Genomic DNA, 14,813 nt, shown 5'->3' on the forward strand with positions numbered 1-14,813 from the left:
GCTCTCAGCTGACAGTAGTGATGGGTAGTTCTCGAACGAACGGATCTTTTTGGTGAACGTCGGGAACCGAATCAGTGAAATCTGGTCCATGCAACAAAAACAATTCAGCGCCATCTAATAATCCAGCCAGGTAAACATTTATTTGGAGGTGCATTTCCTGATTTGACATAATGGGAGCCTACCTTTTGGGCTTTAAATCGGAAATGTGTTATTTTTTCACTGGTTCTAGTTTTACATTTCTAAAATGTTCAACTTCATATTCATCATCTCCAGCACTAACATATGTGAAAACAGAGTGTTTATATGTTTATCAGTCAAAAGGATTGGAAACACATCTTCCCATGACGTTCACCAATTAGACAATTAGTAGGCACTAATAATTGGTTAAAATCACGACGCACATCAATGATGTCACTGGAAACACTTACCTTCCTTTCTTTATCTATTAAACATAGACACCTGCTGCCATTTTCCCAAATGTTGATGTTGGGGTGGTGCTGAAGATGAATCTGAAGTAAAATAAAATACAAAAAAAGTGTAACTTCCCTTCAAGCATTTTTAACAGAGCCGTTTGGGGGCCAAATGAGCCGGCTCTTTTACGTGACGGAGCCAAATGATTCGGCTCACCGAAAACACATCTGAACGTTCGGAGCAGCACTTTCGTTAGTGATCCTCAGACGCTGCAATTATTCTGATCTCATATAGTGGGGTTGTTCTGCATTTCTCAATATTAGAGCATGACTTCCAACCCACTGAAATATACACTACATGACAATGTGGACACCTGCTCCTCAAACCTCTCATTCCAAAATCATGGACATTAATATGGCGTTGGTCCCGTTGCTGATATAACAGCCTCTACTCTTCTGAGAAGGCTTTCTATTAGATGTTGGAGCATTGCTGCGGGGACTTGTTTCCATTCAGCCAAGAGCATTAGTGAGGTCGGGCACTGATTTTGGGCAATTAGGCCTGGCTCGCAGTCCACGTTCCAATTCATCCCATAGGTGTTCGGTGGGATTGAGGTCAGTGCAGGCCAGTCCAGTTCTTCCACACCCATTTCATTATGGACCTCGCTTTGAGCACAGTGGCACTGTCATGCTGAAACAGGAAAGGGCCTTCCCCCCCAATTTTTTAAAATATATATATATATATATATATATTTTTTTTTTAATAATAACAAAGCAATACATAAAGCACATGAGGGAACACAAGCATACATAGATTACAAACAATAGACAATCGAGCTAAGGGGTACAATATCACATTACAATTACACAAGGACCTTAAGGGATATGCATATACTTACAATTTGAACAGCTTTTTTGTTAGTAGAGCATTTAACCGTCTTAAAATACAGTTCAATTTATTTTTGTAGGGAACGAAAATGTGGTTTTCTGTTTGTAAATTTACATTTGTGTATATGAAATTTGGCCAAAAGAATAATGCAATTAATTACATAAAAATTATTCTGCTTATTTCTATTGTATGTAAAGAATCCAAACAGTACATCTCTCCACAATAGTGTAAAATCTTCATAAATGTGTTCAATTATAAACCTACTGATGTCTTGCCACACTGTTTCTGGGTGGTCATTACAAAAGGAGCAATTTGAGTTGATGTTTTCCTTAAACTTCTTCATATAGTGGTTGGCAGGATAATATTTATGAATAATTTTAAAGGAAACTTCCTTAATTTTGTTAACAAGTAGGTATGTGTGTGGCAACATCCAAACTTTTTTCCAACAGATATTATCAATATATCCATTCCAATAAGGCATGCCATAAGGTATATATATACAACATCCTGCTGAAACAAGGATCGTATCGCTCTGTTGTTGAATGGACCAAAAGAGAAACAAATCTTTCCTACTGATGAGTCATCAGGGTCAATAGAAAGTAGGCTCTGAGGGTCAGGTCTTGACATGTTCCTGAATAATAAAGCAACACCTGAGGGAATGGCATCTAAAACAATTGCAAAATCTTTAGGTGTTACATTGACCTTGTAAAGTGATAAGAATTCTTTATAACTGAGTAAAAGACCCTCTGCATTTACCAGTTGGCTCACCAATAGGATATTATTTCGGAACCAATATTCTAAAAACAGAGAGGTATTTTTATACAATATATCCCGATTAGTCCATATATAATATCTGTGTGGAGAAAAATTGTGTTTATAAATTAAGGACCATGACAAGAAAACCTGCCGATGAAAAGCAGAAAGTTTCACTGGAACTTTGTCAATATTATAATTGCAAAACAACATGAAGTTAAGGCCACCAAAAGTAGAGAAGACATGAGGAATACAATTCCAGATAGAAGTGGGTCTTCTTAGGAATTGTTTTATCCAATTGATCTTAAAAGTATTATTTAAAGTAGTAAAGTCCAGAAAATTCAGTCCACCATTCTCATGTGTTCATTACAACAGTTTTCCTAATGTAATGGGTACGGTTTCTCCAAAGAAAGTTGAAAAGCATCTGGTCTATCTCCTTGCTTATTTTACGGTCAAGATATAAAGATAGAGCACCATATGTTAGTCTAGAGATACCTTCAGCCTTGGTTATTAGGACTCTACCTTTTAAAGATAAGTCCCTCTGTAGCCATTGATTGGACGCACAGAATCGTCTAGCATGTCATTGTATGCTGTAGCGTAAAGATTTCCCTTCACTGGAGCTAAGGGGCCTAGCCCGAACCATGGAAAACAGGCCGGAACCATTATTCTACCACAACTTCAGGTAGCATTTTCCTTGTATCCGCAAACCCAAATTAGTCCGTCAGACTGCCAGATGGTTTAACTGCAACCTTTACAACACTCCAGCCGACACTTGGCATTGAACATTGTAATCTTAAACTTGTGTGCGGCTGCTCAGCCATGGAAACCAATTTCATGAAGCTCCTGGCGAACAGTTATTGTGCTGACCTTGCTTCCAGAGGCATTTTGGAACTCTGTAGTTTGTTGCTACTGAGGACAGACGATTTGTACGCGCTACATGCTTCAACTATCGGCGTCCCGTTGTGTGAGCTTGTGTGGCCTACTACTTCACGGCTGAGCAGTTGTTGCTCCTAGACATTTCCACTTCACAATAACGGCACTTAGTTGACCAGGGCAGACATTTGACGAACTTGTTGGAAAGGTGGCATCTATGACGGTGCCACGTTGAAAGTCACTGAGCTCTTCAGTAAGGCCATTGCCTGTGTGCTCGATTTTATACACCTGTCAGCAACGGATGGCTGAAATAGCCGAATCCACTAATTTGAAGATGTGTCCACATACTTTTGTTTGTATATACACACAAACCACCTTAAACATATCGGTTGGAGTTTGATTGTACAGTAAACGCACTATAACAACCTCTGATTTTGATACAGTACTGAATAGTAACAAAAAGCATCCTCTGAAAACTGACTGAACAGTTATAGTTTGCTGCGCAGACAGCAGTAATGTGCAGTTTTGTAGGTGTGATGCGTTGTTATTGAGATCTGATAGTGACAAGTGGGCTCATTGTCGGATCTAATTGTCAGTGAATGAATGGCAGACAATTCATGCAAAAAATAAAAATCTCATTCATTCATGCCAACAGTTTTATTTTTCAAAATCTTTTGAGTAAATACTTCGTACAATGACAGGTAAAACGTCGCATTTCCAGTGCACCTTCATACGTGGATAATAAAGAACCATGTGTTCAAATGTAAATTGGTTAAATTAGCAGAAAATTAAACAGAGCAGAATGTATAACAGCATAATGTGTATAGAGCAGAAGTATAAGAGAACAGAAACCGTACAGGTACATGTCTTTACAGACTCAAATCAAAAGGCTAAACCCAAAACATTTAGGCCATATCCTAACTTAAGATCCAAGTGTGCAGCTCACATGTTTCTTGTAAATCATGCATCGATTACAATGGAAAATTTGTGCTTAAAATGAGTTATGCGCTCAAATCTCTAGTCATGAGTCGGCCCTACAGAAAAGACTCAATTTGTCATATTGCAACGTTTACATTTTAAGTGCAGGCTTTTTCTAAGTGTACTATAATCAAGACTCTTTCAAGTCTGTACACCTCCATATCAAGGTAGAATGGAAACAAGATATTCAGCAATTCCTCGTTGGCAGTGGTGCCTTTTACCCTCACGTCCTCAAGCTGACGTGCGGTGGGGTGGAAGTTTGGCCACCGAGGTCCCCATTGTGTTAAGGGCAGCATGGATACGGAAGTGTAGCCTCGACTCCATGCTATAACCCTTGTAGTTCAGCCTGTAAACATCCAGATATGTCTTAATAACATTCACTCTTCATCCTAGGCAGTAAACAATGCATCTAAAGTAGTGCTGGTTTCAATTGACACTTACTTGGCATTTTCTATGGTGGTGGTAGCCTTCCCCAAGTCTCCTTGCTGCTTATAGAGAAGACCCAGTTCATACATGCTGTATGGCACCAGGTAGCAGTCATGCTTGATCCGGTTTTCACTGTCAAAACAAATCACCACAACAATCAGATTGTAAGAAAGCCAACAGATCTATTACATTTGGGTGCATCAATAGTCTTAGTAGATGGTGGGCTGCCCCCTGAGGAGCCACACAAACCACATTCCTCAATGATCAGTGAATGGCGATAATAGCCTTACCTGGAGATTACGTGTGTGAAGCAGAGTTGGGCCTGGTCCAGGTGGCCCAGGTGTCGCAGACACAGCCCCTTCAGCATCTGGACCATGCACTGGTTATCCACGTGGTACTCTGATGGATCTGGGAGAGGAAAGAAAGAAAAAAAACTAGATTATTCTGTATTAGACAGGGGCTGATGGACCAGAAATCAGCCCTGGCATTTCTACCACACCTGACCACCCCCCCCCCCCCCTTGAGACCCCCCTTGAGTCCCATAAATTAGACCTAGAGCATTGTGAAGGTAAACTCACTTGGGTCATTCTTCAGTTGCTCCTCTGCTTTCTCGATAGTGACCAGAATGCTCTCTGTCAGTTCAGGCCTTTTGCCAATGATGGTGAAGCCATTCCAAACGTATATCATTTCCTGTCATGAGGAAAATGCATTTTAGACCTAAATACCACATTTTAAAAGTTCACATATATTGCTTTGACTAAATAAATAAAAAAGAAGAGTTCTCACCACGGCAGGAATCACCAGCGTCACTGGGGTTGCGGCGCTGTATCGCTGAGCCTTCTTTGCGGCGAACTTCTCTGTTGGGATAGACTTCCCTGCAATCCGCAGCCGCAGGCTCTCCACTTGCCTATAAGACACACGAAAGTAGCCATAGCTATAAACCTTAACAACCCACCTTCCCTTTGTAATAGTGCCTTCTGTTCAGTTTATGATTCATGGAAATATTACATTTATGCCATCCTGAAAATAGTCATATGTTTTTGGGTGTGGTCCTACTTTCTTTCAAGTTGTATAGTATCTTTGGGTGCCATACAAATAAAATGTCTTTATTGACAACACATACCTGAACAACTGTTCCACATTCTCCCCAGTTTTCTTCACCTCCTCCTCTGGCATCATGCTGAGGATGGAAGCTTTCTGGAACACGTATACAGCCTGCCAGGAGAGAACAAAAGTCACAATGAATATGAGCCATCTGTACCCAGACCTCCAGGGACTATGCCAGTTTTAGAACATGGGGGAGCTGTAAAGAGCAAGGAGGAAAGACCGTAAGGGATGGATAAAAACATTTTTTAAAGTGTAGAAGGAGAGTTACTGGAAAAGGACCTTAATCTGTTGACCGGGAAGTAAAATGGTTTTAGTTAGGCTGCTAGGGCAGCAGGTAGCCTAGCGGTTAGTGTTGGGCCAGTAACCGAAATGTCACTGGTTCATGTACACAAGGTGAAAAATCTATCGATGTCCACTTGATCCTAATCTGCACCAGAGGGCATCGTACCACTATGGCAGACCCTGTAAAAGAACACATTTCACTGCACCTTTCCAGTGTATGCAACAACAAAAAGTGTGTGTTCTATACCTGGGAACTCCATCCTAAATGTTTTAGTCAGGCTGCTACAGGTGTACTATACCTGGGAACTTCATCCTAAATGTTTTAGTCAGGCTGCTACAGGTGTACTATACCTACAGGGTACTATACCTGGGAACTTCATCCTAAATGTTTTAGTCACAGGCTGCTACCATACAGGTGTACTATACCTGGGAACTCCATCCTAAATGTTTTAGTCAGGCTGCTACAGGTGTACTATACCTGGGAACTCCATCCTAAATGTTTTAGTCAGGCTGCTACAGGGGTACTATACCTGGGAACTCCATCCTCAATGTTTTAGTCAGGCTGCTACAGGTGTACTATACCTGGGACCACTTGCTCTCTTTGCAGAGAAGGTCTGCATACTGGTATGCCTCCAGCCAGTCCTGCTGGAAGGAGTAGGACCACATAAGCTCCCAGTAACACAGATGGTGGATCTGACGCCACTCCTGCTGCGCCGCTATGCACTCCAGGAACTTCTTCTGGGCCTGGCGGACAGATACACAAAACAAGGAGATATGGTTCTTGTTAGACAGAGGGGTCAATTTTATAACTTGTAACATAGCAGACAGGGTCATATTCATTAGGGCACAGCATAGCAAAATGCTTTGTAACAGAACACAAGCGTTTCTCATTGGACAAGTTTAGGAAGTTGCTCCCAATGATGTTTTCTTCCATTTGGTACCTAATGAATACTACCCAGGAAAATGTATGAAATGCCATTCTTAAAAAGGGAGATTACTCACAAATTCAAAGTTACCCTTGAGCACAGCAATCCTGGCCTGGTAGAAGAGAATGAGGGCCCCCTAGAGTACAACCACAGTCGATGTTAACGGAGGAGATGAGCAAGTGGGAAGACCTTGCTGGAGGGGGACTGTTCACTTACATTGGGGAACTTTTCAATGTAGGGCTCCAGAAGAACATCAGACTCTTCCAGGTTTGCCTCACCAGTACCTATAGAGAAGGAAAGACAAGGCATCAATCAACCCCAATGGCTGTTGTAAATTAAAACCCATTATCTAAGGATACATTTAAACAGGCAGTCCAATTCTGCCTGTCTTTTTCAATAATTCGTCTTTTGTCCAATCAGATCAGTTCTGAAAAAGATTTGATGTGAAAAGACCTGATTGGTCAAAAGATAAATGAGTGGAAAAAAGATCACAAATGGGCTGCCTGTGTAAACACAGCCTAATAGGCCATACAAATGGGTTAAATGCTCTTCACATAAGAAACCAACTGAAGACAAAGTGACTTTGTAAAGCGTGACAGCGACAGTTGATGATCACAGTACTGTAGTAACAATGGAACAGTTTAGCATCACCACCACCAGAGGGCATCCTTTATCCTCAAAACTCCAGTGGCCTGTGTGGCATTTAAGGAGTAGGTCAAATGTTGCCCTTAGACACAGGTCTTGGGTCCTTTTTGGGTTTTCCCCAATTTAGGGTTCCGAGGTTATGGTAAGGTTTCGGGGAAGGAAAGCTGATCCTAGATCTGTACCTTACCCAGTATGACGCTGATGTAGAGGTGGTACATCAGGAGGCACAAAGTGCTGAGGATGGAGCGCAGGCTGTTGCTGGCTGCCCCCTCCCTCAGCTGGGACAGACCCACTTCCTGCACAACAAGCCTCTATCAACAACATCCACTTCATTGCATCGTCATTGGCTTAATTATGAGACATAATGGGAAGTAAACTAAAGAAATGTATCATTTCAAACATTTACAGATGTATTATTTGTTTTACTTATGCAAGCACTCAGTTTTTGGGGGACAATAATTACTTTGAAGAAAAATAGACTCCCCACTCGGACTATCCAAGAGAAAAGGAGTATTTTGCCAAAGCGACCGGAGTGTGATGCTGAATAGTCTGTCAGAGAGAGAAGTGGTGAGACTGCTCCTCGTCACCTACCCGGTCTCCAGAGAAACCCATCCACTCCAGTAGTCTGAGGACCTTGCTCGGCAAGAGAGACAAATACTGAAAGAGGAAAACCAAATGGTGAAGATAGTGACCTCAGCATCTGAGGACCACAAAACAAAAATCCCCCTTCCATGTCAAAGAAAAAACAGCCAATAGAAAATAAAAACATTCATCATTTTTGAGTTGAGAAAAAACATTTGTAATCTTACATTTGACCGCTTTAGCAACTCTTATTAATCTGCCTGTCCTACCATCTTCTACCTCACCCATAACGCTGAAGCACTAAACACCAACGCTCTTACCAAGTTAAATGAACCAATGCCCATGTTCACACCGCTCCTGAAGTGAGTTTGTGTGCTCATCTGGTCAGACTGGTTCTTTGCCATGGTTGACATAACATCACATTCCCTTGTAGAGAGGAGCCAAACAGGCATTTGGTTATTTTATAAGGATCCACATTAGACATTGCTAATGAAGCAGCTACTCTTCCTGGGGTCCACACAAAACATGACATAATACAGAACATTCATAGACAACAGCAGCTCATGGACAGAATTACATATTGAACTATGAACTTGAGTACACTAGCAACCATGCAAGATCTCCCAAAATACTTGACTCTCAAATGTGACCCTGCTAAAAACAATCACTGCTTGATAATTTCTTTCTAGTGCATCAATTCTGAGAACAGTCATTCATATACTGAAAGCACAGGAGGCTGGTGAGGGGATGGTAGAGGCGGCTAATAATAAACTGGAATGGAGTGAATGGTATCAAAAATATGGGAACCACGTTTGATGTGCTTGATGCCATTCCAGCCATTACTTTGAGCCTGTCCTCCCCAATTAAGGTGTCACCAGCCACCTGTGGCTGGACTACCCAAACACGAAACATAATATCCTTTTCACATTATATCATCAACCAGTTCATGTGAAACCAGGCAAGACCAGGGTAAGTCGTGTGAAGAAAAAAATATATATATATTTTTAAACTGCCCACTTGTAGATCAGAAAGCTGTTGCGGATCTTCATGCCTCCTTTGATGAAGCTGATCATGCTCTCGTCCAGAAAAGTGAGTGCAGCCTTCTGCAATAGCGCCTCAGCATAGCACAACTCCGCATGCATCTCCTCTGTAGCGGGAAAGGGGAGAAAAAAGAGAGATGCCTGTCAGTCAAAAGTCCAGAACAGACCCACACATTTAAACCAATGTGGATGTAGTACATGGAAACAGTGCATTCGGAAAATATTCAGGACCTCTTCCCTTTTTCCACATTGTTACAGTGCCTTGCGAAAGTATTCGGCCCCCTTGAACTTTGCGACCTTTTGCCACATTTCAGGCTTCAAACATAAAGATATAAAACTGTATTTTTTTGTGAAGAATCAACAACAAGTGGGACACAATCATGAAGTGGAACGACATTTATTGGATATTTCAAACTTTTTTAACAAATCAAAAACTGAAAAATTGGGCGTGCAAAATTATTCAGCCCCTTTACTTTCAGTGCAGCAAACTCTCTCCAGAAGTTCAGTTCGGATCTCTGAATGATCCAATGTTGACATAAATGACTAATGATGATAAATACAATCCACCTGTGTGTAATCAAGTCTCCGTATAAATGCACCTGCACTGTGATAGTCTCAGAGGTCCGTCAAAAGCGCAGAGAGCATCATGAAGAACAAGGAACACACCAGGCAGGTCCGAGATACTGTTGTGAAGAAGTTTAAAGCCGGATTTGGATACAAAAAGATTTCCCAAGCTTTAAACATCCCAAGGAGCACTGTGCAAGCGATAATATTGAAATGGAAGGAGTATCAGACCACTGCAAATCTACCAAGACCTGGCCGTCCCTCTAAACTTTCAGCTCATACAAGGAGAAGACTGATCAGAGATGCCCATGATCACTCTGGATGAACTGCAGAGATCTACAGCTGAGGTGGGAGACTCTGTCCATAGGACAACAATCAGTCGTATATTGCACAAATCTGGCCTTTATGGAAGAGTGGCAAGAAGAAAGCCATTTCTTAAAGATATCCATAAAAAGTGTCGTTTAAAGTTTGCCACAAGCCACCTGGGAGACACACCAAACATGTGGAAGAAGGTGCTCTGGTCAGATGAAACCAAAATTGAACTTTTTGGCAACAATGCAAAACGTTATGTTTGGCGTAAAAGCAACACAGCTCATCACCCTGAACACACCATCCCCACTGTCAAACATGGTGGTGGCAGCATCATGGTTTGGGCCTGCTTTTCTCCAGCAGGGACAGGGAAGATGGTTAAAATTGATGGGAAGATGGATGGAGCCAAATACAGGACCATTCTGGAAGAAAACCTGATGGAGTCTGCAAAAGACCTGAGACTGGGACGGAGATTTGTCTTCCAACAAGACAATGATCCAAAACATAAAGCAAAATCTACAATGGAATGGTTCAAAAATAAACATATCCAGGTGTTAGAATGGCCAAGTCAAAGTCCAGACCTGAATCCAATCGAGAATCTGTGGAAAGAACTGAAACCTGCTGTTCACAAATGCTCTCCATCCAACCTCACTGAGCTCGAGCTGTTTTGCAAGGAGGAATGGGAAAAAAATTCAGTCTCTCGATGTGCAAAACTGATAGAGACATACCCCAAGCGACTTACAGCTTTAATCGCAGCAAAAGGTGGCGCTACAAAGTATTAACTTAAGGGGGCTGAATAATTTTGCACGCCCAATTTTTCAGTTTTTGATTTGTTAAAAAAGTTTGAAATATCCAATAAATGTCGTTCCACTTCATGATTGTGTCCCACTTGTTGTTGATTCTTCACAAAAAAATACAGTTTTATATCTTTATGTTTGAAGCCTGAAATGTGGCAAAAGGTCGCAAAGTTCAAGGGGGCCGAATACTTTCGCAAGGCACTGTACGTTGCCTTATTCTGAAATTGATTAAATACATTTGTCAATCTACACACAATAACAGGTTTAGACATTTTTGCAGAACATAGAAATGTATCTACAGAAGTATTCAGAGCCTTTGCTATTGACCCTTTGAAATTGAGCTCAGGTTCATCCTGTTTCCATTGATCATCCTTGAGCTGTTTCTACAACTTGATTGGGGTCCACCTGTGGTAAATTCAATAGATTGGACATGATTTGGAAAGGCACACACCTGTCTATATAAGGTCCCACAGTTGACAGTGCACGTCAGAGCAAAAACCAAGCCATGAGGTCAAACAAATTGTCCGTAGAGCACCAAAACAGGATTGTGTGGAGGCACATACCCAAGAAGAATCAAGGCTGTAATCGCTGCCAAAGGTGCTTCAACAAAGTCCTGAGTAAAGGGTCTGAACATGTACGTAAACACGATCAGTTTTTGTTTTAAATTAGCTAACATTTCTCAAAACCTATTTTTTATTTGACATTATGGGGTATTGTGTGTGTAGATTGAATTGTGTGTGTAGATTGAATTTTAGAATAACTTAACAAAATGTGGAAAAAGTAATGGGGTCTGAAAACTTTCCAAATAAACTATACTGTGCATACAGTGGGGCAAAAAAGTTATTCAGCCACCAATTGTGCAAGTTCTCCTACTTAAAAAGATGAGGCCTGTAATTTTCATCCTAAGGTACACTTCAACTATGACAGACAAAATGAGAAAAAAATTCTCCAGAAAATCACATTGTAGGATTTTTAATGAATTTATTTGCAAATTATGGTGGAAAATAAGTATTTGGTCAATAACAAAAGTTTCTCTCAATACTTTGTTTATATACCCTTTGTTGGCAATGACAGAGGTCAAACATTTTCTGTAAGTCTTCACAAGGTTCTCACACTGTTGCTGGTATTTTGGCCCATTCCTCCATGCAGATCTCCTCTAGAGCAGTGATGTTTTGGGGCTGTTGCTGGGCAACACGGACTTTCAACTCCCTCCAAAGATTTTCTATGGGGTTGAGATCTGGAGACTGGCTAGGCCACTCCAGAACCTTGAAATGCTTCTTACGAAGCCACTCCTTCATTGCCCGGGCGGTGTGTTTGGGATCATTGTCATGCTGAAAGACCCAGCCACGTTTCATCTTCAATGCCCTTGCTGATGGTAGGCTTTGTTACTTTGGTCCCAACTCTCTGCAGGTCATTCACTAGGTCCCCCCATGTGGTTCTGGGATTTTTGCTCACAGTTCTTGTGATCATTTTGACCCCACGGGGTGAGATTTTGCGTGGAGCCCCAGATCGAGGGAGATTATCAGTGGTCTTGTATGTCTTCCATTTCCTAATAATTGCTCCCACAGTTGATTTCTTCAAACCAAGCTGCTTACCTATTGCAGATTCAGTCTTCCCAGCCTGGTGCAGGTCTACAATTTTGTTTCTGGTGTCCTTTGGTCCTCCTTTGGTCTTGGCCATAGTGGAGTTTGGAGTGTGACTGTTTGAGGTTGTGGACAGGTGTCTTTTATACTGATAACAAGTTCAAACAGGTGCCATTAATACAGGTAACGAGTAGAGGACAGAGGAGCCTCTTAAAGAATAAGTTACAGGTCTGTGAGAGCCAGAAATATTGCTTGTTTATAGGTGAACAAATACTAATTTTCCACCATCATTTGCAAATAAATTCATAAAAAATCCTACAATGTGATTTTCTGGATTTTTTTTCTTCTCATTTTGTCTGTCATAGTTGAAGTGTACCTTATGATGAAAATTGCAGGCCTCATCTTTTTAAGCGGGAGAACTTGCACAATTGGTGGCTGACTAAATAATTTTTTGCCCCACTGTATATTATAATTTTGATACAGAAAATAGTATTTTAACCCCATGTGTGCTGGGCATCCTGAAGTATGACAACCCAAACAATAAACACATGAAATCAATCAAAAGGCCAGTCATGAAACACGTATATTTCAGTATGGATGACGCATACTACATGTATGGATGACGCATACTACATGTATGGATGACGCATACTACATGTATGGATGTCTAGATGTCGACATATTGATATCATCCTTTAACCTACAACCATCACGGAGATGGTAGCCAATCACACCTTCAGTTAAGTCGTCAGCTGGCTGCTTGTAAAACATCTCAGTGATGGCCTCCACCATGGTAGTCTTCTTCCGGAACCTGTGATGAGATAACGTACTGTGTTAAAGTTAGAATCCTTAGTTGCTACATCCACCTTTGGACAAAAATGTATAATATGTACACTACGATTGATTCTTGAAGAATATAACACAGATAAATGCCTCAAGAGCTTAGTTCAACTGTCATAACCAAATGTAAATTTTGGGTTCTGATGGGGTAACTCCAATGTTTGCAAACTAACAGTCCTTGCATCATCCATTGTTAGATTACTCCAGGTCCATCCTTCAGCTTTTTACCAAAACAGAGGCGGGGTGTCCGCTTAGCTATTGTTTCGATTCAATCCTTTAAGTCCTGCCACTGCCCAACAATGTCTGAATCTGACGTGTGAGATAAAGCTTCTTCAATGCATTGGCAATTGAAACTCTATAGAACGAGATGCCCTACATTCATGTCATTTCTATGAGAGAAGCAAAACCATACATCTGGCACGTCTGCAGAGACTCCTTCAGAGCAGTCATGGCCTTTTCAACATCCTTGGGTTCAAAGGTCATGCCCGCCTGCATGGCCAGCATGCTGCTGTAGCCCACAGCGTGGTACATACTCTGGCTCCTCCTGTGAGAACATGACAAAGCCCTTCAGAAAACATAAGAAACTCGAGAAGCACTTTTATTGAGAAATGGATCCAATGTGACCAACCAATGAATATACACAGAAAAAGTGGACAGTTTCTGGTAGCCAATTAGGACAATATCACTATTAGAGACAGACATGAGCAGTTCATCTTAAAGCATGTAAAGCCTCAAGGCAAGCTATGATGAAGTTGACTGGGACATACCAGGGTCTGAGGAGATCCAAGGCATCTGAGAACCGGTTGTTGAGGAAGAGGTCAAGGGCTTTGGCACTATCCTGCAACGCAGTCTCTAAATCCATCTGGGATTTCCTGGGAAGGGAAACAGAAGTGCAGATCAGGTGTAGTATTTCTCCAGTAATGTTCCACACATGGATGTCATTTCTAGAGTCCTGTCAAAATCAGCCAAAGGGTTACTCAAGTACTATTTGAGAAGGTTGGGTAACAAAATGTCCTAGGCGGCAAAGGTCATTTATTGGCGTAATAAAATAAAACTCACAACCCATGCCATTCCAAACGGTTCAAACCCCTCTTGCTGGCGTTGAGAATTTAGAAACTTTAAAGCTACTTTCCTGTAATTCGACACTCTTCCATGTCTTGTGTGTTTATATGATACCAGGGGTCGAATCCCAACAGAGTTCCTAAAAAAAACTTGAGTCCATATTGACCCTGTTCTGGGTCCGGATTGCAGTCCACCAGTTGAGTATGGGGGCTATAGCAATCACAGCATGTGGCAGACCGTATTAAATGTATGTTTAGACACAGAACACAACGTTGAATGTGTCTGCATCGGCTGAGATTTGTGCTGTAGGCATTAATACTGTAACTATGGTTACATAGCTCTTTTTACATAGAGGGAAGATCTAAATCAGTGTGTATCTTAGCATAGACTTGTGAAGTAGGAGACTTACATCTTATCAGGTACCAGGAGAAAGGGATCCTCTGGGTCCATCTGAAAGTCAAGGAAATCAAGTTTATCAACTGCACAAGGAGCCATCATCAGTGCCTAGCCAAACTGCAAGCCCTTTGGCTGTGTTTATACAGGCAGACCAATTTTCATATTTCTCTCCACTAACTGGTCTTTTGACCAATCCCATTGGAGCTTTTCACATCAGTTCTTTTTCAGAGCTCTTTTTCAGAGCTGATCTGATTGGTCAATAGGCCAATTAGTGGCCAAATATGAGACATGGGATAAGTGTAAACGTAACCTCCTGAGAATCAATCGAAATACCAAAGAAGAAAAATAAATTCA

The 14,813-nt window shown here is 41.4% G+C and overlaps 1 protein-coding gene across 2 annotated transcripts; it reads right to left on the reverse strand.

Moving 5' to 3' along the window:
* Nucleotides 1-3,564: 3,564 nt before the first annotated feature.
* On the reverse strand, nt 3,565-14,537 carry LOC139401011 (tetratricopeptide repeat protein 39B-like). Of its 2 annotated transcripts, XM_071145536.1 has the most exons (17): nt 14,473-14,537; nt 13,769-13,873; nt 13,414-13,545; nt 12,896-12,972; nt 8,886-9,015; nt 8,189-8,294; nt 7,878-7,943; nt 7,474-7,582; nt 6,858-6,925; nt 6,718-6,777; nt 6,298-6,459; nt 5,450-5,541; nt 5,113-5,233; nt 4,905-5,016; nt 4,617-4,734; nt 4,342-4,458; nt 3,565-4,246 (listed from the first exon to the last, which is right to left on the reverse strand). In XM_071145536.1, exons 1-17 carry the CDS (start codon nt 14,511-14,513, stop codon nt 4,132-4,134), a joined length of 1,731 nt encoding a protein of 576 aa, XP_071001637.1. In that variant the 5' UTR covers nt 14,514-14,537; the 3' UTR covers nt 3,565-4,131. The 2 variants fall into 2 exon arrangements, with proteins under 2 accessions (XP_071001637.1, XP_071001636.1); XM_071145535.1 differs by lacking the exon at nt 13,414-13,545 and having other exon boundaries at nt 14,473-14,509.
* Nucleotides 14,538-14,813: the final 276 nt, after the last annotated feature.

Source organism: Oncorhynchus clarkii, unplaced genomic scaffold (genome assembly GCF_045791955.1).
Source record: "Oncorhynchus clarkii lewisi isolate Uvic-CL-2024 unplaced genomic scaffold, UVic_Ocla_1.0 unplaced_contig_14075_pilon_pilon, whole genome shotgun sequence".
NCBI classification, from domain to species: Eukaryota; Metazoa; Chordata; class Actinopteri; order Salmoniformes; family Salmonidae; genus Oncorhynchus; species Oncorhynchus clarkii.